At 36.4% G+C, this 27,748-nt stretch overlaps 9 protein-coding genes across 10 annotated transcripts in view; 4 read left to right on the top strand and 5 right to left on the bottom strand.

Moving 5' to 3' along the window:
- On the top strand, positions 2,692-4,544 carry LOC104771211 (pentatricopeptide repeat-containing protein At5g27460). The gene is made up of 2 exons (XM_010495705.2): positions 2,692-3,123; positions 3,218-4,544. The coding sequence occupies exons 1-2, from the start codon at positions 2,863-2,865 to the stop codon at positions 4,433-4,435; spliced, it is 1,479 nt and encodes a 492-aa protein (XP_010494007.1). The 5' UTR covers positions 2,692-2,862; the 3' UTR covers positions 4,436-4,544.
- Positions 4,602-7,322, bottom strand: LOC104771212 (mevalonate kinase). Its single transcript, XM_010495706.2, has 6 exons — positions 7,260-7,322; positions 6,668-6,804; positions 5,820-6,069; positions 5,495-5,742; positions 4,995-5,402; positions 4,602-4,894 (listed from the first exon to the last, which is right to left on the bottom strand). The coding sequence occupies exons 2-6, from the start codon at positions 6,798-6,800 to the stop codon at positions 4,797-4,799; spliced, it is 1,137 nt and encodes a 378-aa protein (XP_010494008.1). The 5' UTR covers positions 6,801-6,804; positions 7,260-7,322; the 3' UTR covers positions 4,602-4,796.
- Positions 7,512-8,324, top strand: LOC104771213. Its single transcript, XM_010495707.2, has one exon. It carries the CDS (start codon positions 7,601-7,603, stop codon positions 8,252-8,254), a length of 654 nt encoding a protein of 217 aa, XP_010494009.1. The 5' UTR covers positions 7,512-7,600; the 3' UTR covers positions 8,255-8,324.
- LOC104771214 (signal peptidase complex subunit 3B) lies at positions 8,518-10,342 on the bottom strand. The gene is made up of 6 exons (XM_010495708.2): positions 10,129-10,342; positions 9,834-9,881; positions 9,386-9,448; positions 9,187-9,240; positions 8,936-9,022; positions 8,518-8,832 (listed from the first exon to the last, which is right to left on the bottom strand). The coding sequence occupies exons 1-6, from the start codon at positions 10,252-10,254 to the stop codon at positions 8,707-8,709; spliced, it is 504 nt and encodes a 167-aa protein (XP_010494010.1). The 5' UTR covers positions 10,255-10,342; the 3' UTR covers positions 8,518-8,706.
- LOC104771215 (E3 ubiquitin-protein ligase ATL31) lies at positions 13,310-14,649 on the bottom strand. The gene has a single exon (XM_010495710.2). The coding sequence runs from the start codon at positions 14,544-14,546 to the stop codon at positions 13,437-13,439; it is 1,110 nt and encodes a 369-aa protein (XP_010494012.1). The 5' UTR covers positions 14,547-14,649; the 3' UTR covers positions 13,310-13,436.
- On the bottom strand, positions 17,091-21,441 carry LOC104771217 (branched-chain-amino-acid aminotransferase-like protein 2). Its single transcript, XM_010495712.1, is given in 22 exon segments — positions 17,091-17,443; positions 17,663-17,821; positions 17,982-18,017; positions 18,097-18,177; positions 18,256-18,327; positions 18,413-18,496; positions 18,589-18,642; positions 18,726-18,811; positions 18,904-18,955; positions 19,067-19,153; positions 19,238-19,292; positions 19,378-19,478; positions 19,576-19,645; positions 19,647-19,756; positions 19,841-19,943; positions 20,038-20,096; positions 20,190-20,207; positions 20,209-20,334; positions 20,468-20,560; positions 20,656-20,727; positions 20,839-20,937; positions 21,188-21,441. Coding segments are annotated over 21 exon segments (1,656 nt in total). The 5' UTR covers positions 21,257-21,441; the 3' UTR covers positions 17,091-17,443; positions 17,663-17,692.
- On the bottom strand, positions 21,623-23,869 carry LOC104771216 (protein-lysine N-methyltransferase EEF2KMT). The gene is made up of 10 exons (XM_010495711.2): positions 23,716-23,869; positions 23,559-23,625; positions 23,219-23,347; positions 23,066-23,129; positions 22,885-22,972; positions 22,700-22,784; positions 22,558-22,614; positions 22,362-22,478; positions 22,189-22,262; positions 21,623-22,113 (listed from the first exon to the last, which is right to left on the bottom strand). Exons 1-10 carry the CDS (start codon positions 23,820-23,822, stop codon positions 21,780-21,782), a joined length of 1,122 nt encoding a protein of 373 aa, XP_010494013.1. The 5' UTR covers positions 23,823-23,869; the 3' UTR covers positions 21,623-21,779.
- LOC104771218 lies at positions 24,041-25,907 on the top strand. The gene is made up of 7 exons (XM_010495713.2): positions 24,041-24,398; positions 24,737-24,816; positions 24,901-24,961; positions 25,094-25,151; positions 25,242-25,299; positions 25,390-25,462; positions 25,557-25,907. Exons 1-7 carry the CDS (start codon positions 24,093-24,095, stop codon positions 25,647-25,649), a joined length of 729 nt encoding a protein of 242 aa, XP_010494015.1. The 5' UTR covers positions 24,041-24,092; the 3' UTR covers positions 25,650-25,907.
- The window catches only part of LOC104771219 (39S ribosomal protein L45, mitochondrial), a 3,307-nt gene continuing 1,655 nt past the window's right edge, over positions 26,097-27,748 (top strand). Inside the window, exons 1-8 of one of the 2 annotated variants that reach the window (XM_010495715.2) lie at positions 26,097-26,339; positions 26,450-26,541; positions 26,632-26,705; positions 26,820-26,900; positions 26,999-27,081; positions 27,252-27,303; positions 27,389-27,478; positions 27,577-27,645. In XM_010495715.2, the coding sequence (XP_010494017.1) occupies positions 26,263-26,339; positions 26,450-26,541; positions 26,632-26,705; positions 26,820-26,900; positions 26,999-27,081; positions 27,252-27,303; positions 27,389-27,478; positions 27,577-27,645 (618 nt within the window). In that variant the 5' untranslated portion in view covers positions 26,097-26,262. Of the gene's footprint in view, positions 26,340-26,449; positions 26,542-26,622; positions 26,706-26,819; positions 26,901-26,998; positions 27,082-27,251; positions 27,304-27,388; positions 27,479-27,576; positions 27,646-27,748 lie in introns of both variants that reach the window. The other variant, XM_010495714.2, reaches the window with a different exon arrangement.

Consider the following 27,748-nt stretch of genomic DNA (forward strand, 5'->3'; position numbering starts at 1 on the left):
TTTAGTTCTTGGTTCTTGTAGTTTATTTTCTGCATTTTACATTATCATTTTAGGATTGTTAGTGACAAGCAATCTTTACATTTGTCTTAACTTAGATTCATATGCACATCTTAGCTGTTCACAAACACTCAGATAGGATTGATACCTCTTGTACTGCAATAGCATAAGGGGAATTGAAACACCCATCCATCATTCCATTCATATATCATCATTGCATACATCCACCATTATTCACAACACAAATAAGCTTGTTTCAACTTGAAACTTCAAAAGTTCAATAGATCACTATTCAAAACATTTATTGCAAATCAAATGCAATAAGCTGATGGATGAGATTTCATATTATTGATCCTCACATAAATGAATATGAACTTGTAGTTATGAGAAATCTTACATCCCAGCTAAAAATGCTCCAATAAAATATGTCTCTAACGGATGACATACTAAGTCTATGACACATAAGAAACGTGATAGACTACTTTGGTTTCTAAGATAAATAAATCCTCAAAAAGAAAAAGGAGCAAATTAAAAAGAGGTTTATACTCTCAAAAGAGGAGCAAATGAACTCCTAAAGAGGAGTAGATAGACTCTTAAAGAAGAGCTAATAGACTCCCTGAGAGGAGCACATACACTCCTAAGAAAAGGAGCAAGATACTTCTCAAGAGGAGTAGAGAAAATGATTGATATGGTTAATAACGAAATCAGGTACCTGTATAAAATCATTTATATAATGATTTAAGAGATCTCGATTAACCATGTCATTACGGGAGATATGAAACCAAAGACATAATTTCGACAATAAAAATATTATATCGCGCAATGTGATTAATGAGGATCATAAATCTCCGCTCTGTGAGCGTATAGAGATATATATTGGCCAACAAAGAGGTAATCAAGTCTATATAAACTCGTATGAAAACAAGTAATTTTTGGACTAGTGGTCAAAGCATCAAAAGGGTATAATGATATAACAAAATGGTGTGTCGCGCCATGTTTTGTTAAAATACCTTATCAAAAAATGGATGCTATATGAATGACTTGAAATATGCCTCATGGGATGCTTGAAGAGCTTACCCCGAAATATATATGATATCATAATTATGTTCTTGAGAATTCGTAACAGTGATGATTTTGAACATCATCAAAAACTCTTGAAGAGTTATTTGGAATAAAAAATCTTGGAAAGACAAAAATGTCTCTAGATATTCTAAACTAAACATCTATCGAAATAGATGTTATACTAATCACTTCTAAAGGAAGTCAAATATATATATATATATAGTCATATAAGATCATTATATATCTTATGAATTGTGCATAGCATTTTCTACTAATTTCTTTGCAGCATAAAACTCATTCTCTATGAGTAGATTTTGAGTATGAGCTAAAACGTATCTTCTATTGCAAAGGTATGATTAACTTGGGCTTAATATATTTTGGAACCCCCAAGTTTGGTTTAGTTGATTTTGCAGATGGAAGATTTATATCGGATCAATATAAAGATATATCGCAAAACAACGACTTCACGACGTTTCAGTGATAGACTTTGGCCGTTGCTTTTTCAAGTCATTCCAAAATAATTGTGCTTCATATGCCAATTGAGAATCCATAATGGCTCAGATGACACTCGAACATCAACCAATAGTTACCCGCCGAAGACGGGAGCCTCGTAACATGTTGGCGAAGAACTTTGCACTGAGGGTTCGATCAGCATCAACTAGTTAATGCTTGTTGAGAGTCATTAGCAAGAAGCAACTAAAAGGCAACAACTCTGTTGCATATGTCCCCCAAATCAAAGGAAGCTACACCAAGAAGGACAAGACATATTCCTCTCTTCCACTCAAGAATTCGAGAAGAATAAGAAAGTTGATAGCCAGTCCATCAACTCAAGTAACAATGTAGCAAAGTTACTTACAAAGGGAGAGAATATGATGATTTGCGGCTGCACTCTTTTTTCCTTATCATGGTTTTTATCCCACTAGGTTTTTCCATGACAAGGTTTTTAACGAGGCAGCAAATAACATGCAAAAAATCGACCTCGATGGAGAATGTCAATGATGAAGGGGGAGATTGCATCACTATTCATTGAAACCAACAAAGCATATTCACAAAGGCACTTCCTACTTTAACATTCCGAAAACATATTCAGAGTATTGGAATGCGGCATCTACGAGATCTGTGAAGTTTTATCGAGGGGGAGTTTACACTACTGTACTCTTTTTCCCTTGTCATGGTTTTTATCCCACTGGGGTTTTCTATGATGAGGTTTTTAATGAGGCAGTGTGTAACTCATCGCTGGTGATGGATACTCAAGGGGGAGTGTTATAGAATTAGTGTGAGTATACATCACCTGCACATGCAAGTGTCACTCTTCATGCAAATTTTACAACAAGTGTCTTCCTTTATGCAATGCATGTAACACTTGTTCACTTGTACACCACTTGTCACCAACCTCTCTATCCTTATCTTTGTATTCTCTATCTATAAATATGAGTCATGTAGGAGAAAACAATGTAGTAGTGAGAAGTCTTTCCATTTCTCTAATTTCTCTCTAAAGTTCATATACTCATTTCTCTAGATCTCTTCTACTTTAATACTTCTTATAATAAACATTTTGTTGCCTCCAAGCTTATGATATAGTTTACAACACTAATTTAAATTTCAGGATTTTAATGTAAATTTCAGGATTTTAATGACAAATTTATATGAATTCGGAGTCACAATTTATGACTTGGGCTTTTCATATTACTCAACAGCCCAAATCCACGACTCTCACTTGACGACAAAAATAAAATACATCCCACTCTCACCGTCTCACTTAGGAGAAAGACCCACCGAACCAGACTCGGACTCGCGGCTCCAATGCTGATTCGTTGCGTTGCGAAGACGATATTTCCCAGCGCCGGCGTAGCAGCAGCGAGGCTCGTATCTTCACTTGCTGATGGTTTGGATACCGTAGTAGTACCTCACCGGAAGGAGATACTGAGAAAGACCGGTCGACGACGCAGCGTTCCCTCTCTGCTTCAGGAACGGATCGACTCTGGCCACGCCGTCACGTTATCCGAGCTCCGGCTAATCTCCAAGCGTCTCATTAGATCTAATCGCCACGATCTGGCACTCCAGGTTTGTAAAAACCGAGATTTTAAGCCTTTTTTTTTTTTTTTTTTATGGAAGTTTCAGAATTAGCCAGTCTCTTGTGTTTTGTGTATATATATAGATGATAGAGTGGATGGAGGAGAATCAAAAAGATGTTCAATTAAGTGCTAATGACATTGCCCTTAAACTAGAGCTGATCATCAAAGCTCATGGTTTGAAACAAGCAGAGGAGTATTTTGAGCAACTACTAGATACTTGTGTGTCTAGCAGAGTAGCGAAATCAGTTTACCTCCCTCTTCTTCGTGCTTATGTGAAGAGGAAACTGGTTAAAGAAGCAGAAGCTCTCATGGAGAAGCTGAATAGATTGGGGTTTCTTGTTACTCCGCATCCGTTTAATGAGATGATGAAGCTTTATGAAGCTAGTTACCAGTTTGAGAAAGTGGTTATGGTTGTTTCGATGATGAAAGGGAATAAGATACCGAGAAATGTTCTTTCGTATAATCTTTGGATGAATGCTTGTTGTGAGGTAGATTGTGTTGAGGGTGTGGAAACGGTTTATAAGGAAATGGTTGGTGATAAGAGTGTTGAAGTTGGTTGGAGTTCGTTGTGTACTTTGGCTAATGTTTATATTAAGTGTGGTTTTGATGACAAGGCTAAGTTGGTTCTTGAGAGTGCGGAAAAGAAGTTGAATAGAAGCAACAGGCTTGGATATTTCTTTCTCATCACGCTTTACTCGTCTTTAGGGAATAAGGAAGGAGTTGTTCGTCTTTGGGAAGCTTCTAAATCGGTTGGTGATAGGATTAGTTGTGCGAATTACATATGCGTGTTGTCATCATTGGTGAAAATTGGTGATCTTGAAGAGGCTGAGAGTGTCTTTAGCGAGTGGGAGGCTCAATGCTTTAACTATGATGTCAGGGTCTCCAATGTTCTTTTGGGTGCTTATGTGCGTAAGGGAGATATCCTCAAAGCCGAGTCGTTGCACAGCCGTGTATTGGAGAGAGGAGGTAATCCAAACTACAAGACTTGGGAAATTTTAATGGAGGGATGGGTGAAATGTCAACATATGGAGAAAGCCATCGATGCTATGCACAGAGCGTTTGAACTAATGAAGGGGTGTCATTGGAGACCATCGCAAAACATTGTCATGGCAATTGCCGAGTACTTTGAGAAGGAGGAGAAGATTGAGGAAGCAACTGCATATGTTAGAGATTTGCATCGTCTTGGTCTTGCAAGCTTACCGTTGTATAGATTGTTGCTTAGAATGCATGAACACGCTCAGATGCCAGCTTTTGACATCTATGAAATGATGAAGTTGGACAAAATCCGAATAGTTTTGTAACAAAAAGGTGATCAAAGTGAAAGCAAAACTATTTATTTTATGTAACAAATGTATATAATCTACAACATGTTTTTACGAAAGTGAGTTTAACTATTGTCATTTCATTTCTTATCATGTCCATTATAAATTCATTGAATTCTACAATCGAAACACAACAATTTCAGAAGACAAAAAATAAAATTTATTGCTTGTTTTCAAATCATTTTCACATGGTAATAAAGCAATTTTACATTCAACAGTCAACACATCAGTAATAAGAAGGAGAAAAAATGACTCTTTGGTTTTCTAATTGCAGCCTTCTTGAAGTACACGTCTGCAAGTTTAAGAATGGTGAGAGGCCAAATATGATTTACCAGTCTGATCAAAAGCAAACTTGAGCTCCGTTACCACCGATCGACGCTGTGAAACACTGAAAACCGCTGGACTCGAGCTCCTCCACCACTTTGTCCACCACCGTCCCTGAAACCAGTTTGTTTTACAAAGGGGGTTTAATTAAAATTCAAGAATCAAGAACCCAAACTGAGAAAAAGGATGACTGAAAATAGCTGAAAAAGGATACCGGTTGGTAATAGAGTGAGGACGCAGCCGCCGCCACCAGCTCCTGTCAGTTTGGACACAAGCTTGTGCTTGACCGTGGTTTGAATCACAGTCTCGATCGAGCTATGGCTAACCCCCATTGACTGGAGCAGACCTTGGTTCATCTCCATGAGTTCTTTTATACTCTCTTCTTTCTCTGTAACTGAGGTCTCGTCTTTAGATTGAATGATCGCAGCGAGCTCTTTACTTATAGAATCCACGGCGTTGAACACTGACTTCATCACATCAGGATGTCTCACCGCTCTCTGTGACACACCAGAGACCAGAGCTTTTGTGTTCCGCCCGACTCTAGTGTTGGTGATCAGCATTCTCAGAGGCATGTTGGACTGTAACCGAGTTATCTCGCCTGAGCAGAACTTGATCATGTTGCCTGCAACCACCGCGAAATAGACACTTCATTTCTCTAACTTATAATTGAAATTTTTTGACACGAGGATTTGGAGTTGTACAGTTAGAACAAACCGTATGCACTGACGGTGTTGTCTATCCCAGAAGGTTTCCCATGGATGATCTTTTCGCCTTCAAAAGCCCATTTATTTAGCAACTCAAGATTGGTCTCATCGAGAGATGACCAACCACTACCACGGGTTTTGTCTGAAATAGAAGAAGCGAGAAGAGCAGCTGTGAGAGCTACACATAGAGCTGCTGATGAACCGAGGCCAGATCCGTATGGAAGCTCAGAGTTAATGACGACTGTAGCCGGATTAAACCTAAAGAAAACAAGAAACGTGAAACACAACAAGATGAAGAACTCGGAAAAAAATGTCAACTATTTTGTGTTATCTACCCTATAATTCTGGTGTATAAATAGAGAAACGTGGAGATCCCCGAGGAGAGCCAGATCTTGTCCTTTGGAAGATTTTGCTCTTCAACCAAAACTGCAATTGATTTAAGGGTCTCGTCTGTACATGAAGCCGGAGTTGAACGACACGAAGTGCTTGAATCATAAGGAATCGCTTCTTTGACTCTAGCTAAGGACCAGGAAAACTCCAACGAAATGTCCTTGAGCTGGAGTATAAGCCTATCGTTGTTCTCAGCTGTAAGAAAAAAAAATGGTAATGTAATTCTTCAGATTTGTTTCTACATTGGGACAAAAGACTATAAGCAAAACTACATGCATCAACCATCAAATTATTTCGAGGAAGTTGATGCAAAGATGAAATGATTCAGTACTAAGGTAGAGTCATTTGCCATCCTAATGTGCCTATAGACTCTTACGAAATCAGATTGTCCGCAGATGTTGAACTTGAATTAAGCAAGCTAGGAGGGCACAAAATGAATTAACCCATATTCCCATAGTTGGCGGGGTACTCTACCATCTTAATGCATCCTAGAACCCTTTGATAATACTATTACTTAGTGACATTAGCTAAAAACATTAGACAGTATAACATGAACATTCAAAGTCTAGAACCCAAATCAGATGTGAACAAATATAAACTCATGGATCACTAGCAGTTTGCGAGGGTTGGTTAGTTCTGGATCCAGTTAACTAGAGAAACAAGAAGTGCTACAAAAAGCATAGATCTTTAGCTAATCAATCTCTATATCGATTCACTTATGACTTCATTCCAATAATTACAGGTATGGTGATCTCAAAGGAGTAATAAACACCAAGAAAAAAAAACAAAGAACCTGATTGAAGAGGAAAGGTAAGAGTAACATAAGTATAGAGATCAATGGCTGCAGCTACTGCAGTAGATCCATGGACAACAGCGTGTTCGCCTGCGAGTATGATCTTCCCAGGAGCTCTCGCTTTCACTTCCATTTTCCTAAATCAAAACACACACAAAAAGTGATCACAAACAACAAAGGAAACAGACAAGATTCACAACAAGAAAAAAAGAGTTATTTATCTAACACAATTCCCAGATTCTAACAACTAATAAATAATAATTGAACACAACCAACTCTGGAAATAAAATAATATAATAAGCCATTTGCTCCAAAACGTGGATCAGAATCAGATCAAAATGGGCATTATTATTATTATATAAGTGGCTCATACGGATCTGCATTTGAACAATGATTACACATTTATAACACAAAAATGGTGAATGTGAATCAGATCAAAGCTGCTCGGATCGATCGCAAGTTGGGAATTTTTAAAAATGAAGCTATAAAAGTTCGTTTTTTTTTTTCTTCATTTCCTTCTTCGTTACTTTACCTAGAGCGTAGAGAATTGAACAAAACAATGGCAAAAATTGAATAGACAGAAACAACGTACCTGGAATTGCTGAGAAACAAAACCCTAGAAGATGGAAAATGTCTGAAAGCAACAAGAATCGTGTTCAATTAGGATGGATGATGATAGTGTCAGAGAACCGATTTTGGTTTAACATTCCCGGTTCGAAATGAATCTCGGTTAAGCGAAGCTTTTAAACTCTCCATTTCTCACTTTCTTCAATTTGGATGTTATCGGTTCTTTGATTTTCCCGGTTTATAGGTTTGGTTCGGTATGGTACGAAGAAACAAATCCCAATACGCATAAGCAACGGCTATGTCTTTCGTCTCTAAACGAAAATTGGGGTTTTAGAGAAGAAACAAGACGACCGAAAATTACGGTGAATGACTCTTCTTCATCTCACATCGAACCTCAATGGGTTTCATCTGCTTAATCCACAACAAAGTCCGAAACTTTCATCGATATCTAGAGTGTCTCTGTTGATTTCACATCGAACCCAGTTCCAAAGTTTGGTTCTTTGTGCAAAGAAGAGTAATAAAAGAGTTGGGTACCGAAGAATCACGAGGCTTCTGTTCAATTCTCTGTCTTTACTCTCCCCTATTCTCCAGATTTTGCCTCAGCCGTTGGATCTCGTCGTTGCTGATTTGGGCGGCGTAGATGGAGGAGGCGGAGGAAGAGGAGGTGGGTTAGGGTTTTGGAAAGGATGGGGAAGATTTGATGGATGGAGAAGGAAACGTAACAGAGTACCAATTTTGGTTTTTGTTTGTGTGATTCTTTGGATTTATGGTTTCTGCAGAATCTCTAGGATAGAGATTAAGAGAGAATTGGTTTTGAAGGTTTTGGGGATTTGTTTGTTTGGTGTCACAATGGTGAAAGAGTTGAAGAGAGAGGCTAGAGTTTTGGTGTTTGGGTTTCTTTTTTGCGTTGCTTCATTGGTTCTTGGATTCAAGAAAGAGAGTTTTGTGAAATTAGTTTCGAGAGTTAGATCTTGTTCTTCAGTTCTTCTTTCTAATAAGAGAAGTCGTAGAAGAGTGTAAATAGAGACGAAGAAATTATTGATTCTGTTGTTTCCTTCCTCCATTATCTTTCAATTGAGACTTTTTACTTCATGAATTTGTCTGTTATTAGATGTGCTTAATTGTTCCTGTTTTGTTACCATTGAACAAGACGATGCTCTATCTACTTTTGTTTGTTCCGTATGCACATGTTCTAATCGAGGGGACGGTTGATTTCTCGGTTTATAAATGCGATCAAGAGGATTGGGTATATGCACAGTAATGGTGGTATGAAGCTAGTCAAAGAGTCGGATGAAGTGCAAAAGGATAATCTCATAAATTGTTGGCTCAGAATACAATCCAAAACAATGTTCTCAACTTCATGACAATATATAGATCAGCAAGTCTAACTGAACACCTGAAATAGAACTCTCTTCTTTCCTAAGTGTAGGAGATTTTTGTTAACCTTAGATGATGCAGGAGGCTCTTCATCATCATCTGTATGCATTGGGTAACCGATAACCAGACATAACTATTTTGTCAGCAAACATCTTGCCAGTCTTGGGCATGACATGCCAGTGCAGTGTCAAGTTGAAGTCCTTCCCTCGGAGGTTGTGTCCCTAGAAAGATCCCATTCACAAAATTTCAGATACTCTCTCGTGAAGAAGAACTACATGAAGGACTGGTGTTTCAAGAGAGGATAATAGAAAGTGATTCATGTACCTGATCTATGAAACGGTACTTGTTTGAAATTTGTATCCAGAACTTGGCATGCTCTTTCTCGGGTATTATGGCATCCCATAGAGACACCTGCGAAAATATTGATAATAAATCAACAAAAAGGGGGTCCCAAACAACAGTACAGCTAATGAAGAAGGCAGCAACACTATAACCATATAACACTGAACTTGTTCTTATCCCCCGACAAGAGCTGTAGGCTATATAAAAGCATTTGAAGCAAAGTAGATTTATACCTGGTTCAGGGCATTCTTTGAGGTTTCATACTCTGCTGCTACAAAAGCAAATACCTGCAAATGTTTTCGTTAGTGTTGGTTTTGTGTTTATCCGACCATACAAAAAGAGAGAGAGGTATACAACAAGACAGTACGTAACACTGGGGATACTTCAGCTAAGAGAAACAGAGATGGATTGGTGTACATTGGAATGCTATACCTGCTTTGTGTTCCAAGTAAATAGTGACTGCAAGTCTGCTGTTACGTTCAGTGTCAAGCTGACCTGAATATACACATAAAATGCTAAGCAATTAGAATATACTGCAACAGGTAAAGAGCAGCCTAACGACTATTGGTGTATGTGTAGAGCTAGAGTATATGAATATATCAAGTCCGGCGTATATTAATCAACTTGAACGATTTGAGTTCTAGAGTAGACTAATGCAAAGATTTTACTAGAACGTATAAAGAAACACATATGAACCTCAATGGCCATCAAATTCAAGAAACACAATGAGTACTAAGCTTAAGAAAGATGACTTTAATACCAGAAATTGCAATGATAAAGGTCATGACCTTATTCAACCATCAAGAGAAAAGGTAAAATGTTCCTGCATATACTGGGGGCACAAACCTAGCAATACAGCAAAGACCATGAGAAACCTTACCTCATCATTTCCATGGGGTTGCTTCTGAAACCAATTGATATTTAATATCTGCAAAACCACACCCCAACCATTAACCCCCTTAATAAAAACTCAGTGAACACAAAACTTCCATAATTCTCTTTAAAAATCCCCCAAGAAGAGCTCAACTGCTCAACCATTACAATTTTGAAACTTCTAACCACAACGCCAGAATCCAGCAAAAAAAAAATTAGGGATCTAAAACAACTTGAAACTAAAACACGCACGCATAGATCCTGTGAGAGATCTTTGCAATTAAAATCAAACACATACATACCTGGATCTGAGCAGAGGGAGTTTGGTTACTGAAGTTATCAGAGAAGGAAGCAATCGCACAAATGAAAGCCAGAATCGTCACGGCGAATGTGAGCAGAGCATTGGCTCTGTAACCAAAAGAATGCATCCTCTTTTAATCACTCAATCCTCCCAAAACCTTCCGAGGAAGAAATTGAAGATGAAATTGAATTTTCTTTTTTCTATTTTTCTTTTTCCTCTTATTATTTCTTTCTTTAATATTTTTATTTGTTTATTTCCTTGACGCTGTGTGTAATCTGATTGGCCAAGACACGTAGAGTAAAAGTATACCAATGTGATTTAATCATATAAACTGGTATTCTTGTTTAAAATAGCACTGGTTTAGAAAATTATTGATCGGTCATGTCACCCTTTACTAATGTTGCACGTAATGGCTAAACTAGCAAAGGTGTCTGTGACTGACTATATTCATACACGAAGCATGTGGCAGTAGTAATTAGCAACTTATACATATATTGAACTTTTGAAGTGAGTGAGAGATCTCAGAAACAAACTCACTCAAGTAGGGTTTGTTTTTTCTTTTTTCCCCACGGAAAGACATTACAAACAAAATTAAAATTTGATACTACAATGTTTTTCCAATCATTAAGCTGTAATGATATTTCCAATCCTAATTAAAATTTGGGCTGAAAAATGACTTTTTTCCAAAATTATTTTGAGTTATGTCTTCAGTTGAAATGATATAATATTAACGCTTAATACAATAATAAAGAGCCATCATCTTTGAAGTTACAGAGTAAACCGTCAACAATTATTTCGGTATCATTATTTGAACTGACTTGTCTTCTAGGAGACTATCGTGGCTGCGGGTTTAGGGTTTAAGAGAAGAACTTACTGCTGGAGGTTCCAAAGAGCAGCAATCGGTGCCGGCTGGAAAATTGTCTTAACAGTTTTCGATTTTTCTTACTTTTTTTGGTTGTATTAAAGCCAAATATAAAATCGGATGTTTCATAATTAGAGTTCAAAACCCTTAACTACATATACATGTTAAGGTATCTTTATCAGCCATAACATGATGTCCCTAATGGGCATGTGACCTTTATGATATCTCATGTAAAATGTTGATTGTGAATAGTTGGATTTTGAATATATTCTGGAAGAAATTGTAAAGTTTATGCACATTTGATACACAAGTAAAAAACTGGATACATTATCAAGTTCAATAGATATCTAGAGATGAAGGTTTCTTTATCAACCAAGAATTTATTAACCACATTGATAATGCATATCTAACTAAGAATAATGCATTATAATATATGATATTTAACAGGCACAACATGTTTAACAGAAATTACATACCCATGTCATTGGTTTTGAAACATTTTAAAAATTTTCATTAAGCGTAAAAATATAAATAAATTTTAAACTAATATAATCTTTTAAATAATTATTAATTTTCAAAAAATAGTTCACTTTCTCTCTCTCTCTCTCTCTAATTAAATATAGACAAAATTACCAATTAATTTTTTCAAAATTGTCAACTAAACAAACTTAAAAAATAATGATATCATAGCATTTTATTTATTTTTAATTATTGTATTTAGAATATTTCTTTTAATACTGATACATTTAAAAAATAAATTAATAGTGATATTTTTGGAAAAATAAATTAAAAATGTGATATTTTGAAAAAATCCTCTATGAGTAATAGTAGTAAAGAAATTATTTGCCATATCCCCTATATAATAAAACGGAAGTACACAACTTTTTTTTATAGACTATATAATTTTTATAAGTTGATTACAAAATAGGTTATAGATTAAATATAGGTTGGTTACAAAAAATATTATAGATTAATTGGTCAATATACACTTAAGAATATCCCAAAAAATCCTCTGAAAGAGAGTATTCTAATGATTTATACAATTTCCAAAATAAAATCTTTAGTATTCCATATATTGTTTTAAAATATATATTGTTAGGCATAAAAAGGAATAAAATCTTGGCAATTTATCACACTTGATCGTGATTTCCGGGATCTTATTGTGCAGTTAAAAATAAAATCTTACCTAAGCACGAGTCATATTAAAACACTTTCACCAAACATGTTCAAAAATTAAAATAAAAACAAACAACAAATATAACCATATCTCATATATAAAATTACAAAATTTACAATATAAAACTTACAAAATATATGTTTTTTTCAAGCCATCATATTTAACATATGATTTTATTGCATAATATTTTATTCAAAAAACTTTTAAAGACAATCATATAAATTATATTTTATTCTAAAATTATAATATAAATAAAAAAAATTTCAATCCGTGCTCTAGCACAGATTAATAAATTCTTTATTTTACATACAGTGATATCATCCTCTTGTCTTGTCATATTATCGTGTAAATGTAGACAACAACGGATAATTTTTTAGTGTGTGTTTACATGTGTATTTCCGTTTACGTACGTTTATGTTTTAGCTTAAAGGTGTACAACAACGCGACTTTTGATCATTGTTACATAATGTTTCTAGAACAAATTATATTGAATGATGGCAACTTCCTACGTTACACTATTCAAATTGTTGAACAAGTAATCATCTTCGGATCTGTAAAAGATATTAAGATGCGACTTAGTCGTGGTCTATCTAAGTAATTAAGTAACTATGCTCTTTATATTTTATGTATTATGATTTCATTTCCAACTCCAAGTTAAATATTTTAATGTATTATGATTTCATTTCCAACTTCCAAGTTATATTAAAATTAAGAATTTCTAAAACTCTCGTATAATTACGAGTACCTCGTACTCTAATGTTCAAGTGATTTTACTTTTTCCTTTTTCCTTTTTCCTTTTGACGTACAAATGATTAATTGTTGGCATTGTTGGAATTTATAATTGATCTCCATATGTTTTTTTTTAATACTACATTCATATATCAGTATCATCCGACCATAATTCTTTTAGAAACATTTTTAAACAACCATTGTATTGCCCCCAAAACAAAGAAAATAATCATTGGTAAAAATAATATTGTAGTCTATTCTTGGTCGATCGAATAAGACTTCTTATGTTTTGAATTTTTTTAAGAAGAAGAAGAAGAATAGAAGACCAATCTCCACTTCGTTCTTTGTTTGACTATTAGAAAATTAATTTTTGTCTTTGAAGAAAAGTATAAAATGAAATAAAACAATCTCCTTTTTTTTTTTCTGGGATTGACAATTTAAATTATCTTACAAAAAAAAAAAATCAAAAACAAAATCAAAGAATTGCGTAAAATCTATTTTGCGTGTTTATGAACGATGCACAAAAACACCAGTCAACCAACTAAACCGGTAATCTAACAGAACCGTTAGCCGTACCGGTATGTTGAACCGACGAGGTTCCTTCACCGTCCTTATTGACTCCAACCCTCGGCGAAGGAACCGGCGTCGTATTCCTCCACAGAAACGATGGGTTTCTTAGAAAAGCCCACCGGTCTGCTGGAACCGAATCCCCGGTCGGACTTGTCACTTCATTTGTTTTTATGCTGCCGGTACCACCTAGTCTAATCGAACCATCATCCCGGTTCCGCCACAGAAACGACGGCGTTTTACGGAACAACCACCGATCCGATTTAGCCCTCGACCTATCAACCGGTTTACCACTCCTGGAGCTTCCTCCTCTCGGTAAAACAAGTAAACTATTGGACCGGTTCAATTTCCAATTCGCCATTATCTTCTTCCTTAAATCTTCCGGTAATCTAAGCGTAAACCGGTCGGTACTCTCTCCCGGTAACACCACGGAATGCCCCGTCGTATGTGACCTCGGGAATTTAACACGTGGGAGTTCCACCGCCGGTTCAGGTATCGCCGATTCAAGATCCATTTCAACCACCACATCCGGTTCGGCCGGTTCAGCTGTCTGCGTCGTCGTCTCTTCAGCGAGATTAGTCCGACAAACAGGACAAGTCACGTGACCTTGTAGCCACGCGCCGATACACTGAGGATGAAACACGTGATCACATTTAGGCAACAAACGCAGCGTTTCGTCGTCTTCGAATTCGTTCAGACAAATCGCACACTCCAACGCTCCTTTGCCGATCTTCTGAGTCTTCACTTCCGAGTAGACGAACGTCGGAAACGTCTCGATCGTCTCCACGTCTAAGCCACGCGCCACCGTCGCGTTGGTCACCCTCCTCCTCGCTGCTCCTCCCGTGGGAGTAACGCTGCTGTCGACTACTCCAGTACAGTGACGTAAGTAAACGGTGAAGAAGCCCATGAAGAAGAGAGCTGCGATTACGACGACCACGACGACAGCCATGGCTGGACTTAGCTTGCCGCTGTAAGCATACGGGTCATTTCTCGGGTCGGGTTGGTTTGATTGACCCGATGCCAGAGATAGTAGTAGGGAGAACAAGACAAGAAGTTGTAAAGAGATATGCTTTATGGGATCCATTGTGATTCTTGAATCCCAAAAAAAGTTAGTTATGTGTTTTTATTCCGACGAGAGAGAAGTTTATAGAGAGGTTTTTGAAAAGTTTTGAAGAAGAAGTCGTGGAGAAGACGCGAGGAAGGTTAGGGGATATGTCATAAGCAAATGTGTCACTTTACTGAATGCCACGTAGATGAACAGAATTTTCCAACTGAGGAGGGCTGTGAATGTCAAAATTGTTGGGTGATTCTCAGAAGGGGTTGACTTGGTCGTAGACTCTTCTTGATTCACTATGTATGAAAGGTATCTTTTATTTATAGTATTGTACGTTATGTAAAAGATTGAGTTTCAAAGTTTTTTTAAAATTTTTTTTTTTATTTTTTATTTTTGGTAGGAGAGAGGAGAACTAAGTCTCCTCAACTTTATTACGAAAAAAATAAGAAACAATTACATCCGAACACTTCGTGGAACCGTAGTCTCTCGAGAATCCTCCTCAAAAATCGGAAAAACAGTAGTCGGACATGAATCAAAAAGAACCACTCCAAGGGGTTGAGAGAAAGCATAGTTGGCTAACCCATCCGCGAGACGGTTAGCCTTTCTATACCCATGAGAAATTCGGACCAGTTCTTTGAAATAAAGCCATAAATATGATACATGTCAACTTACAAGATTTTGATACGTAATTTTTTTATCTTCAAATAATTACATTATACATTTTATCATAAATATGAAAAATTCCACATCCAAAAAGTATACTTAGATGTTTAAAAAAAAATTTCAAACTATATTAAGTAGAATTATGCAGTCAATTAATAGAAAAATATGAGCTTACTACTTGTGCACCTTCCACACCATGTTCCGGTTACGGCGAAAAACTCTTCTTTCCAATCAATCAAGACTCATCAGTGGATTGTTTATGATGTCTCTACCTTGAAGCTGATATTAGAAACAACAAACTTGCAAAGATAACAAAAGTGTGTAGCGATTATATATTGGTATTCCATTTCATGATAATATTTTTTTCACTAACAATAACCTTTTTCCTATTTTGTGTGTGTTTTTTTTCTTGCATAGAACCAAAAGAGAGCACATGAAGAACACAATTAAGGTTAAATAAATAGAGACAATGTATGAACACCATGAATCATGATGGATGATGATAAGAGTCTTCTAAGAGCTTAATCGACGGCTCTGTTAACATTGCTTAAGTTACCACACGGTCCACAACCATGCAAGTCAACAATAAACCATTACGATTATTAATGATGCTTAATTAAACACCATTACGATTTACGAAAGCAACTACCATCTTTTAATTTCGTTGGTTAATCATTATTTTTCAATCTATTAGTAGTACATAGTGATTAGGACCTTGTAGATTGTGAAAGTTTAACTCGTCAAAAAAAAAAAGAAGTGTCTCTCCCGTTTACAAATATAAGATGAAAGCAAGGCAAAACGAAAATTCCAATAAACTTTCGTACTCCAAATTTGCCATTGTTGTGGTTCTATGAGAAATATCTAATCATTTATTGACTTAATTTTACGTTATATATTATATAATTTGTGACAAACCTTGAACTGTTAGCGTTTCTACTAGTCACTAATGAAACTGTCCATAATTTCAAATAGGATATGTATAGTATATGTATATCTTACTTTTGTTATTCTATCATTTTAGAATATGTAGATTAAATTACTGTCACGTTAGATATTGTGGAGAATTGACCAGATTTTTCTCCGGAATTAGTAGAACCTTTTTACACTTATTCGATCTAGTTTCAGTAAATAAAATATGTAATAACTAAATAAAACATAAGTAACTTATAAAGAAAACATAAGCATATTACAAAGAAAAACATAAGCAATATTAAGATATATAAATTTTATGAGACAAATGTAAAGGTTATGAGCTAGTTACAAATTTAGAATATACAACTAAAATATCAAGAACGTATATATAGAGGAAAGACCATAAATTGGAAACATGATAATGACATGTGACACGAAGACAAAATTACATGAATAATCAAAACTTTCTCTTTAGTCTTTACTAATCTTTAGCCATCATTCACAGACGACTACTTGGATAGTTTGGATATTCACATTCCTCTAGAAAGTCTTAGCCATCATAGGTTCATACTTCATAGGTCTATCGTGATTACTACTAACTCAAATATGCTTTTTTATATTACATTTGCTATGACTTTTTAATTGATATAGAAAAATATTATATTTATGTTTCTATGACTTAATTGTAAATTTATGAGTTAACGTAGATTAATCAACTAAACTAAGTTGTACTTATATTTTTGTCTTCTATTTTTGTGGAAACAAAACTGCTTTTGGACACCAATCAGGCAATCACACTTGAAAATGATATGGAAACTAAATTCATTAGGGAGTTCACTGTTCACCTACTTCAACTAAGTTTTCTTTACTAATGTATGTACATTTGTTCTTATAATACATTAATACCATTAGTTTACTCAAGTGTTAATTAAGATTCTTCTTGTGGATTTACCATCCGGATTCAAACTTGTATTAAACATCAGTATAAACAAAAACAAAAAAGAAAACGTGAAATCTTGATCAAAACTCGTTAAATGCGTAGAAACAAATGATGTTACTATGGTTTTGTTCAAGGGTTAATTACAAAACTCGTTAAATGCGTAGAAACAAATTGACTTGGACTCACGACCAACTGATAATTAAATTGACGACACACACCAGCTGACCAGCATATGAGATAGTCATGGAGCTAAAACAGCACGCATTTTCTATTCATTATGTTGAAACACCACAACTTTCTTCTGAACCAATGTAACCCAACCCACAGCTCATTCTCCACCCATTTAAAACAATGTGCCGTTTTGTTCGTATGCTATGTTTGCAAACACAAGACTTTTTTTGTCACCTTTTATCTGAAATAAAATAAAAGCAATGATGTAAATGAAATCATATTAACGTTGAAAACTTTTTTTAAAGAAGGTTCCTCGTGTTCAATTACGTTCTTATTAGAGTTTAGATAGTAAAATCCAATGACTAAGTTTTTCCAATCTGATTTTTTTTTTTTGCATTCGGCCAAGCTAGTGATTCGAATCCAAGAATCTAGATGAACACATTTAAACAACGTAGTTTACCATTTTGTGTTATACAATCAAACGTATGGTTCAAAGTTCTTGGTAAGTAGGTATTGGGACGCCCGAACCATCGGTCAGTTTCTTGTAAGCATTTTGCAATCTTCTTGTTACCGGTCCTACTTTTCCTTCACCGACCACACGCCTATCAATTTTCACAACCTAAAGCCAATAAACTCGATAAATAAGCGACACAAACAAGCAAGAAAGTGTTTCAAAGATTGTCATATTACTTAAAAACATCAGAGAAGTTTCTTTTATTTTGTATATGTTTTGGAATCACAACATTCACTGACTGTAAAGGAGAGATTTGTGAATGTACCGGGCTGAGTTCTCCCATAGTTCCTGTAGTCCATACCTGGCAAAGTATGACATGAATGAAAAATAATTACTTGTTGATCATTTAAAATTATAAGATTAAGGAAAAGATGGTAAACCTCATCAGCTGTATGGAATTCCGACAAGCTGATTCTTCGTTCTTCTAAGATGAAATTCTCTTTCACCACCAGTTCCATGACCTGGACATGGAAGAGATGTCATGTTATAGTTACTGAGAGATGTTAGGAGAAATGAATGTGTATCTTCTTCTCTCTTACAGTAGCTCGGGTAATGCCCGGGAGGCAGTAATCTGCATGAGGAGTGAGTACTCTGTCTTTCTTCACCATGAACTGCATTAACATGAGTTAATCTACCATTTTAGTTTCCAAATGCTACATATCTGGAGAGTAAAAATGTTAAACCCGAGGATCTTACAATGTTGGTTGCATTGGTTTCAGACACAAAGCCATCCTTGTCAAGCATGATTGCATCATCGACGTTTGCGTTGTTGCTTTCAATCTTGTGTCATTATACAGAACAACATCTCAAAATGATGTCCCTAAAGAACACACGATCACAAATTTAATTCGATATGAAGCGAAAGATGGAACCTTTGCGAGTATGTTATTGAGGAGGTTATTGTGATGGATCTTGGAATCTAAATTCTGAAAAAAATGAAAAGAAAAAGAGATTAAACAACAATGGACAATGTTACACAGCTCAACAGATGAAAGAGCAATTTTTATACATTGGGTGAATTGCGACGTGTAGTTGCAGTCACCAGCACAATCCCGCCATCATTGTCATAAACAGGAGGCTTCCATTCGGCAAGCACTACATTATTTTTTGAAAACAAATAATACTCAAAAACCATATTCTATAGAGTTTAGTTGTATGCTTGCATGAGACAAAATCTGAAACTTTACCAATTAAAGTACATCCATAGAGGTTAAATGCAGGGCTCATTCCAGAAGTGACCTTAGAAGGAACAAATTCATAGCTCATTCAGGTTTAAAATGATTGAAATGAGAACTAGAAGAACTCGTTGCATAATATTTACATCGTACTTCATAAAAGTGTAGTTAATACCTTTTTGCCTCGAGTTAGAGACAGTCTTATATGTGTATTGTCAAACATCCCATTGGTTATGAGAGTTCTGAAAATGGCTTCTTTTATCTGTGCATTTTAATTTCCGTTGAGATAGCTTCATTCAAAACCCGAAATTCGAAACTATGATAATGATATTTATCAAATGCTTACCTCCTCGCGGGTTGGGACATTGTTGAAAGCAAGAGCCTTTGCTGAATCATGCAACCTATATGCAACACTTCAATATATTAATAAGAATGCCTTTGAAGAAGTACTGCTAGGATTTTTTCTCTTGCTTGCTTGCTTCTTACCGGTCTAGATGTTCTTCAAGCTTGAATACTTTCCCTCTGTATATTCGAAGACCTTCCCATTCAGAGTCACCGCCTTGCACGGCCGAGTCAAAAACAGATACCTTAAACAAGAATAAGGAAATATAACATCATACCAGAAACATACACAAGCAACAACAATAACAAACAGGGATCCATGTATGGTTCTGGTTCAAGCACCTTCGCCATCTCACGTGGCACAATCTCATCACCAACCCAAGCAAGAAGTTTCGCATTTTCAGGAACCGGGAGGAGTTAAGGTGCTGGTCAAGAGAGATGACTTGTGCTTCACATGGCGCCTGAGAATGTTGTATAGCGGTAAACATTGCTCAAGCAAATCGTAATGCTTCAAAGGAAAAGTCTGAAAGCAAAACAAAACACATTATAGTTTTGAATGATGTCTGAGTTTCAGAATCTTTAATTGCAAGTAAAACCGAGCTTTTACATGAGGGTACTTCTTTGGAGCCGAGAAACCCGTTGATTTGTGAAGAGTCTTGTACCACCATGGAGCCCATAGTCCATCTTCTGGCATAGGACCAGCCTCCCATCTTTAAGAAAACACAAACAATATAATGAAAATATGGTCATTATTTTTCCAATAAACGTCAAATCCAAGAGATCCTTAGAGCATAGAAGGTCTACTTCAGCATAGAGGCTTGAAATGGGATCTCTAAGTCATCGCAAAGACTGCGTAGTGTAGCCTGAAAATAGAAGAATTACACAGAACATAAAGCAACATTTTACAAAAGAGAATTGAGTTCATTGCCAAAATTTCACAATACTGCAATACAAACCTCAGGATCTCGCTGGAGCCTGGAGGTCATCTGCATCGACGATTGCTGGTGGTGTTCCCATCAGACAGAGATCGCTGTATATCGAAACTAACTCTCCTAACCCCAATTCAAGAAATGACAGAGGGTGTATCTTCTCAAAAGAAGGCTACAAGAAGAGACAAAAACAAACAACAAACATGTCAAACCTGAAAAGGATCAGACTCATAACGTCAACACGAAACCAATTCAGAAGAATTTCCAAGAAAACATAACACCAGAAGTGAGTTTGAGAAGCTTACCAAAATATCAAGAGGATTGCGTATCAAGATAAAGTGCTTTCCTTTACTCATTAGTTCACTTGGCAAACCAAGAAGTCGCTGCTTTGAAATATGCTGCACAGAAAAGGGCCAGAAGAACCAAATGAGAATCCTTTGACAATGTTTTTTTTTAAGTCTGTGAATCAGAGAGAGAAGTGAGTATGTATAACCTTACAAAACCTATATTTCTTCTTTCCTGGACCATAAATGATATCCTTCACCACCTTTTCTCCATCACACTCCTATCAGACAAATGTGACGATTATATATTATTATTTAAGACTAAGCAAGTAAGCATTGCCTATTAATACCCCGGAAGCTTAAAATGGATCACAGTGAATGAATTGACATACAATCTTAGAGAGAAGCTCATCTCTGTAAGGCCTATCAACACCCGTAGACTTAACGAAGGCACCGTATAAGGGCTCGTCGAGCACTTCAGTGTCATCTCTCTAAGTAAATTATACCAAATCAATCTTGCAAGTTACAACTCACACCAAACATCGTTTCAAAGTGATTTGAAATGTTGTAAATTATATACAGAACTGTTAAATTTTGGGGACAAATAGACAAAGACAGAGAGAAGACGTGTTGTCTCTATTTCCCAGAAGATGATATTTTTCCATCATAAAACAGATAAAATCTGGTCATTTTCTGGGAAAATTTCTGAATAAAGAAAGTAGGAAACAAAAAAAAAGGTACCTGGGCAAAGGAGTAGAGGAGAGTGGTGCTGAGTGATCCTGGAGCAGACCATGCGTGAATCACCTCCATTAAAGACGATCGCTTTGAAACCCAAACAGACACTTCGCTCTGTAATCACACCACTCAAGATTCAACTTCAGCTAAACTATCATTGCCTTGGTCAGTGATAAATTTTTTATTTCTCACTTTAGGGAAAGATTCAGTGTTTTTTCTTTTGTTTTTCTAAAAAAAAAAACACTTTTACCCAGTTGACCGACCGATCATCAGAGATGTGTTTTTTTTTGACTAGTTTAATCTTCACAAACATCTTATCTTATCTCTTGCTACATCGAAGTTGGTGAGTGATTATGTAATTATTTGCACTCATAAAGATCCTACAGTTTCTGTAAAAAACCATAAATCAAATAATTGGTATCGACAAAGAGATCCAATCACTGTCAGAGAACAAGAGTAAATATATCAGAACCGGTGCGTTTTCTAGCAACAACCGCGATTTCATCCACCAAACCATGGAAAATGTTTCGATCAACGGACCAAGAATCTTTGATTTCAAATTGTAAAGAAACTAAAGTGCTTCTGAAAGAATGATACATTATCTGGAGGATATAGAGAAGAGCCGAACACTTGAGCGGTCATACGAATGCATATACGGTAAAAGCTCGAAGCGAGGTGTCAGTTCAGCAGTCACGTCCGTGATGGAAAGGTCCATTTGGTCCACAAGTGTCAGAAAGGCGTTGAACGTGTCTGCATTGCGGATCACAGATGCGATATAGGCCACTTTGGGGCTACATCCTTGTTGTGCGTCTCTGTTGTCTTCAGTCTTGAGAGAGCCATTGTCTCTTTTGGTTGGTTTCCTTAAAAGAGCTACTAGAACCCGCAGTAGATGAGGGAGACATGACGGATCATAAATTACATCTGCACCTAGACTGATACGAAGAACATAAAGGGTTTAGGAGACTGACATAGGCTGTCTATACAAAATGATTTTATGGTTTACTCACATGATATCTGGACAGTATTTGCTAAGTTCACTTTCTGATGCAGTTTCCCATGGAAGATGCATGCATTTAATTCGCTGTTAAAGGAAAAATAATCAGTCTTGAATCGGTAAAGTTTATAGTATATACTCTGAATCAAGAACTTAGAAGGCACAAAGAAATTATTTTCAACTCACTGTACTCTGAGCTTCTCCGGTTTGGTTGAGCAGCTCGTCATCATAGTTTAAGTGATTCCTCTCCAAATTAAGCCTCATGTTAGACAGAGTTAAAAGATCTCCATCTGTTAGTATAACCTGCGCAAGAAAAAAAGTGTAACTCAACATAGCTGTGTACATATGATGAGTACTTTGGTATTAAGAGACTAGGGATTACCTTTTTGGCCTTTACATGTGCAAGGCAAATTCCGACCATGCCAACTCCAGAGCCAACCTAAACAGGGCTCCACCGAATCAAAAAGTGAGTATATAGATCAGAACGTAAACCAGTCAATAACACTCAATGATGTCAAACTAACCTCAAAACAGGATTTATTGGCGAATAACTCTGGAAATGACAGAACAAACTCAGACAGAAACAGACTTGATGGCCAGATGGAACACCTGCTCAAAATCCAGGATCCAAGTTGAGAAATGTGGAAAAAGACTCGTGAATTGAAATGAATCCGTGGCAGTCAAATTATACATACAAAAAACCTCTTACCCGGTACCTCCTTCAAGCATGTTCAATGAACATTGCAGATGAATAACTAATTTCCTTGACAATGGACAACTTGGGTGTTTGTATGAACCTAATCCACAGATAAGTCAGCAAAACTAATCTCACTCAGGAAAATTCAATGAACAATGAATATAACACACACAGCGAAGACATGATATTTTACCTTCGGGAAAAAGAAAAGAGATAAATTTGGTGATCCTAATGTTTTCTTTCGCCAATATATCTTCCTAAAACACCAAACCAAACATTGTTTTGTTTTCCATCAATTACGAAACAAAACAAGGAAAACTTCAATAACAAACAAAAAAAAGTAGACCTTTGAAGTTGACATGTAAAGAGCATACTCCTCGTACAGTTCATCCAATACTTCACCATTCTCCACCTCAACTTCATTTATGAGTTTCTTCAGTAACTTCTTGGCGTATGAACCGTTACCACTCGCAGCCTGCTTCCATGCAAGAGTTTCACACTAAGTTGCACATTACTTCAACTCAAGATTCAATTTTTCCAAAGAAAACATAATTTGACAAACACTAAAAGTCCCAAAATTTATGACTTGACTATAAAATCCTAACAATAGTATAAAGGTTCCAAATTTCTCAGAGTTCTCTGGTTTTTAGTACTCAGAGCAAAGCAGAAGAGTAGAGTTTACTTACAGCTTTAACGCAAATTTCCCACAAAAATCTCTGGGCACCATCAGTAATTGATCCTCCGTTACACTCTCTGCACAATGGACAAACAAAATCAGTTGCCGGAGCAAATAGAACCAAAGAAGCTCACGGCGGCACCGGCGAGTTTGACAGTGGGTTTTACCTAGCGAGAGCGATAACGGAACCCACCGGTTCCATGGCGAGGAAAGCAGAGAGGACATGGAGGTACTGTGACTCCCACTCCGCCGTTGAGTTCTCGCTCGCCGCCATGACTTCGCCGTGTCAAGCTCCGAGGATCTATCTCACTAGCCATGTCAAAAAAAAAAAGCCTTAGCAAATAGCAACTGTAAACTTTGGGCTTTATGGGCCTGGCCCATAAAATTAAAATGACTAAATAATCCTTCAAAAAATAACGAAACTTCTAAAATACCCCTCATCTTCTCCAAGCTTTAAAAACTTCAGAGAATCTCCGCACTTCTTATCCAATTAGAAAGCCATGGTGAAGTCTTCTTCTTCTTCTATCATCTTCTTCCTCTTCACATGGCCATTCTACTTCACTCTCTCTGTCTTCATCCACCAAACCCTAAACCTCAAAACCAAAACAAACCCAAAATCTTATCTTCTTGTGCAACCACCTTCCGGAGAGATGTGGTGCTTAGAACAGCATCTCTCTGTTTCGTCTCTTTCATCTTTCAAAACCCAATTCCAGAGTCATTAGCAGATCCTTTGAAGTCTTCTAAACCGTTGAGACTTGGCATTGCCAACACTTCGTCTTGGTTTCAGTTCTTTGGTGATGGGTTCGCCATTAGGGTTCCTCCTGATTTTGAAGACGTCAATGAGCCTGAGGTGTGTATCTGTGTCACCAATCTCCTATGAATTTGTGTAATTTAGTTTAGTCGTTTACTCAATTTGATAAATGGACAGTAAAAAGCCTGCTCCTTTGGTCAAAGTTTTGATTTTTTTTTTTTTTTGGGTGATCAGTGTACTTAGATGCCAAATTGGATGTTGTTAATCAATGAGTTGGGGGTTTAAGTTTTGTGTGTTTTCAGGATCAGTAGAACCTTAGCTATTAACTGAAGAAATATGTGTATCAAAGGAATTCAAAAACTGGTTCTACCCCTTTTTGTTTGGATGAAATGATTCATTTTTTCTTGACAAACGTGTGTTTACCTCTCATGCTTTAGGATTACTCTGCAGGATTGTCACTCTATGGGGACAAGGCAAAGCCCAAAACTTTCGCCGCCCGGTTCCAAACTCCTGATGGGTATTGTTTGTCCCTCTTCCCTTGTAGTTAAGTTGACATCCATTAGTAAAACTTTTGTGACATATCATATGGTGATGGATGCAGATCAGAAGTTTTAAGCGTAGTCATTCGCCCTTCAAATCAACTTAAGATCACTTTCTTAGAGGTTTGTACAACAACAACAACAACAACAACAACAACAACAACAGAAAAAAAGACATTTCCTTTTACAAGTTTTAACTTTTCCGCAATCATCACTTGTCCGGTAAGGTCATCGAAAGCTCTTTGTTTCCAATAGGCTACAGATATATCCGATTTGGGATCGTTGAAGACAGCTGCAAGACTCTTTGTTCCAGGTTCTCTACATCATTTACATATTAGAAAATTGCCTTTGAAATACTCTTATTCTTCTGGTCATTGTTAAATTCTTTGACCATGATGAGCAGGTGCGGCAACGATTTACGCTGCTCGTACAATCAAGGTAAAGGAGGAAGGAGGTTTAAGGCAAGTCTGCTTTGAATTATACTCCCGTTAGTATTGAGAACTTATGTTCTTGATTGGAGAATTTGAAGTTCTTGTTATCTTTATCTGCAGAAATTACTACTTCTACGAGTTTGGTAGAGATGAAGAACGCATAGCTTTAGTAGCTTCTGTGAACAGAGGGAAGGTCTGTGCTGCAAACACAATTATGATTACTCATATACATATTTTTCCAGATTCATGACTCAATTCTGTGTGTCTTTCTTTAAAATCTTGAAAAGGTTTATATCGTTGGAGCAGCTGCACCAGAATCCAAATGGAAAGACGATGAGTTGAAGCTTCGATCTGCTGCCATTTCTTTCACTATCTTATAATCGACGACGACCTCACTATCTTCTTCTTCTGACAGAAAACGCGAAAACGCTCTTCAAGGTCCATCAAGAAATTCGGAACTAAGAACAAACGAGCCAAATGTGATAACTTTTAATCTTGAAATTCGGACATTGTTTTGAGTCGCATTTCGTCACTCACTTTCGCTATCTGTTTTGGTTTTTGTCCTTTCAACTGAGATATGTTCGTTATTGTACTTGTAAATCAAGAATTTTTTGGAACGCTAAATTCTTAAAACGCGACATTACAAAGCGTCTCCTTGGCGTTTGTGTTATTGGTCTCCCTTATCCCATAATTGCTGCTGTTCGGTTCTGCGGTTTTGTTGTTGCAACTTGCAAACCTGCTCAATGCTCATGTTTTAGCGGCCAACCGAATCACACGTTTGCGTTACGGAATATAAATAACACGTGTTCAGTCTAGAGGAGAGGTACACCGAGATACAGTGCTCTGCGATGTTGTCAACCTAATCCACCTTAAACCCTGCCTGACGATTGAAGTCGAACTCCTCCAACAGCCAGAGAGATCCTCTGACGCTATTTGAAAATTAATCAATGAAAGTTAGGGTTTTTCTCTGAGATTTGATCTTGATTATCGAAAATGGCGCTCGTGAGAAGGTTTCACACAGTTCGTTCATTGTTGCGAACAGCTGGATCAAGAGAATCTTCTTCACTCTCGTAAGCAAATTTCCTAACTTTGATTCTTCTTCATTTCATTTGAGTTTTAGGAAAATTCGTAAAATTTATAAAAGATTCAAGCTTTAGCTTCTTCATCATTTGTTTTCCAGATTCGGGAATGGAAATGAGTTCTCCTTGGCTCAAATCGGAGATGATTTCAGATTTGGGTGTTGGAGAAACTATCATTCTTCTCTTTCTCACGGTAATTTTACTCAGTTTCTCTATTTGAATTCGACTGTGAAATTGATTGATGCTTTTAGTTATGTAATTGACATTTTTCCAGTTCCTGAAGCTCATGGGAGAAGCATGTATTCACGTTTGTATGAGAGTCATAACGTCAACACACATTTGCTTCGATCTACTCTGGTAAATACAAAAAAAGTCACCAGATTCTTCATTAGGTGTTGAAATCACTGATCTTTTTTTGGTTTTGTTCCATGTCTACATGATATTGTGTTGTTTTCAACTTGTGTTTCTCAGATTGCAGAGTCTTTGCCGTTTACGAATGATAAAAGGTTTGTTGCAACCCAAGTTAAGGCTCCACCTCAACTACAGAAAACGGTGTGTTAAGTGCTTGTTTCTCACCTTTTGTTGTTTGTTATTAATATATTGTATTCTATGGTTTTGATGTTCTCACATTTTGTTATTTATGAGTGCAGGGTGCCGTTAGAGTGTCTATGGTAAGTCCTGGATTTGTATATGAACCCTATGCACTTCAAGAGAAAATCTCGATTTGGCGGAGGTATATTGGAAGATGCTGTTTCTAATGCGATCAAATTCCCTTTTCTCCACTGTTAATCATCGTAGGAAGTTCCGAGTATAATCGACAATATAATTGTTCTACTAGAGTTTAAGTTTCTAACTACTTTTTTATAATCAACCTCAGCTGTTTTCTTATCAATTGTTGTTCAGATGTTTCACAAGAGGTGGTTGGCGAAGAACAAAAGAGGATTTTGTACGGGAGGTTGAAAACATCTCCATGCTTTATCTTGACTGGAATATATATATTTCGCATATGTATTAATACACTTTGAAATTCCAAATTTCAGCTAAGAAGCGCATACGCTATCGCTAAGTTAAGGAAGACAGGGTATTCAAAGAATACGTTCTACATAGAAGCACTAGAGTTGTACAAACAGGTCTTACTTATACACCTTTTGGTTGTTTTTGTTTTTGGTTTAGTCTTCCTAGCAGAATGTTTTATAATCATCTTGACTTAGCTACCTGTTTGCTTCAGATTAATATTCTGATGGCCAATGGTGACAAGAAGGAGATAAGAAAGAACGTAACTGAAAGAATGTATTCTGTAAGGTTTCCACCGAATTGATTATTAGTTTTTTTTTTTTTTTTTTTTTTTTTTTTTTTTTTTTTTTTTTTTTTTTTTTTTTTTTTTTTTTTTTTTTTTTTTT

This window comes from Camelina sativa, chromosome 20, assembly GCF_000633955.1.
Source record: "Camelina sativa cultivar DH55 chromosome 20, Cs, whole genome shotgun sequence".
Lineage (NCBI taxonomy): Eukaryota > Viridiplantae > Streptophyta > Magnoliopsida > Brassicales > Brassicaceae > Camelina > Camelina sativa.

What these genes read in the sequence shown, in the direction of transcription:
- LOC104771211 (XM_010495705.2), top strand. Translation starts at nt 2,863, where the DNA reads ATGCTGATTCGTTGCGTTGCGAAGACGATATTTCCCAGCGCCGGCGTA. An exon ending in GCCACGATCTGGCACTCCAG is followed by an intron (nt 3,124 to 3,217) that starts GTTTGTAAAAAC and finishes GTATATATATAG; the next exon opens with ATGATAGAGTGGATGGAGGA.
- LOC104771212 (XM_010495706.2), bottom strand. Translation starts at nt 6,800, where the DNA reads ATGGAAGTGAAAGCGAGAGCTCCTGGGAAGATCATACTCGCAGGCGAA. An exon ending in TACCTTTCCTCTTCAATCAG is followed by an intron (nt 6,070 to 6,667) that starts GTTCTTTGTTTT and finishes TTTTTCTTACAG; the next exon opens with CTGAGAACAACGATAGGCTT. An exon ending in CCTCACTCTATTACCAACCG is followed by an intron (nt 4,895 to 4,994) that starts GTATCCTTTTTC and finishes AACTGGTTTCAG; the next exon opens with GGACGGTGGTGGACAAAGTG.
- LOC104771213 (XM_010495707.2), top strand. Translation starts at nt 7,601, where the DNA reads ATGACTCTTCTTCATCTCACATCGAACCTCAATGGGTTTCATCTGCTT.
- LOC104771214 (XM_010495708.2), bottom strand. Translation starts at nt 10,254, where the DNA reads ATGCATTCTTTTGGTTACAGAGCCAATGCTCTGCTCACATTCGCCGTG. An exon ending in AACCCCATGGAAATGATGAG is followed by an intron (nt 9,449 to 9,833) that starts GTAAGGTTTCTC and finishes GTGTATATTCAG; the next exon opens with GTCAGCTTGACACTGAACGT. An exon ending in CAAAGAATGCCCTGAACCAG is followed by an intron (nt 9,023 to 9,186) that starts GTATAAATCTAC and finishes ATATTTTCGCAG; the next exon opens with GTGTCTCTATGGGATGCCAT.
- LOC104771215 (XM_010495710.2), bottom strand. Translation starts at nt 14,546, where the DNA reads ATGGATCCCATAAAGCATATCTCTTTACAACTTCTTGTCTTGTTCTCC.
- LOC104771216 (XM_010495711.2), bottom strand. Translation starts at nt 23,822, where the DNA reads ATGGCGGCGAGCGAGAACTCAACGGCGGAGTGGGAGTCACAGTACCTC. An exon ending in ATGCTTGAAGGAGGTACCGG is followed by an intron (nt 22,785 to 22,884) that starts GTAAGAGGTTTT and finishes GATTTTGAGCAG; the next exon opens with GTGTTCCATCTGGCCATCAA. An exon ending in AAATACTGTCCAGATATCAT is followed by an intron (nt 22,114 to 22,188) that starts GTGAGTAAACCA and finishes TCTTCGTATCAG; the next exon opens with TCTAGGTGCAGATGTAATTT.
- LOC104771218 (XM_010495713.2), top strand. Translation starts at nt 24,093, where the DNA reads ATGGCCATTCTACTTCACTCTCTCTGTCTTCATCCACCAAACCCTAAA. An exon ending in CGGTTCCAAACTCCTGATGG is followed by an intron (nt 24,817 to 24,900) that starts GTATTGTTTGTC and finishes TGATGGATGCAG; the next exon opens with ATCAGAAGTTTTAAGCGTAG. An exon ending in TTAAGATCACTTTCTTAGAG is followed by an intron (nt 24,962 to 25,093) that starts GTTTGTACAACA and finishes TGTTTCCAATAG; the next exon opens with GCTACAGATATATCCGATTT.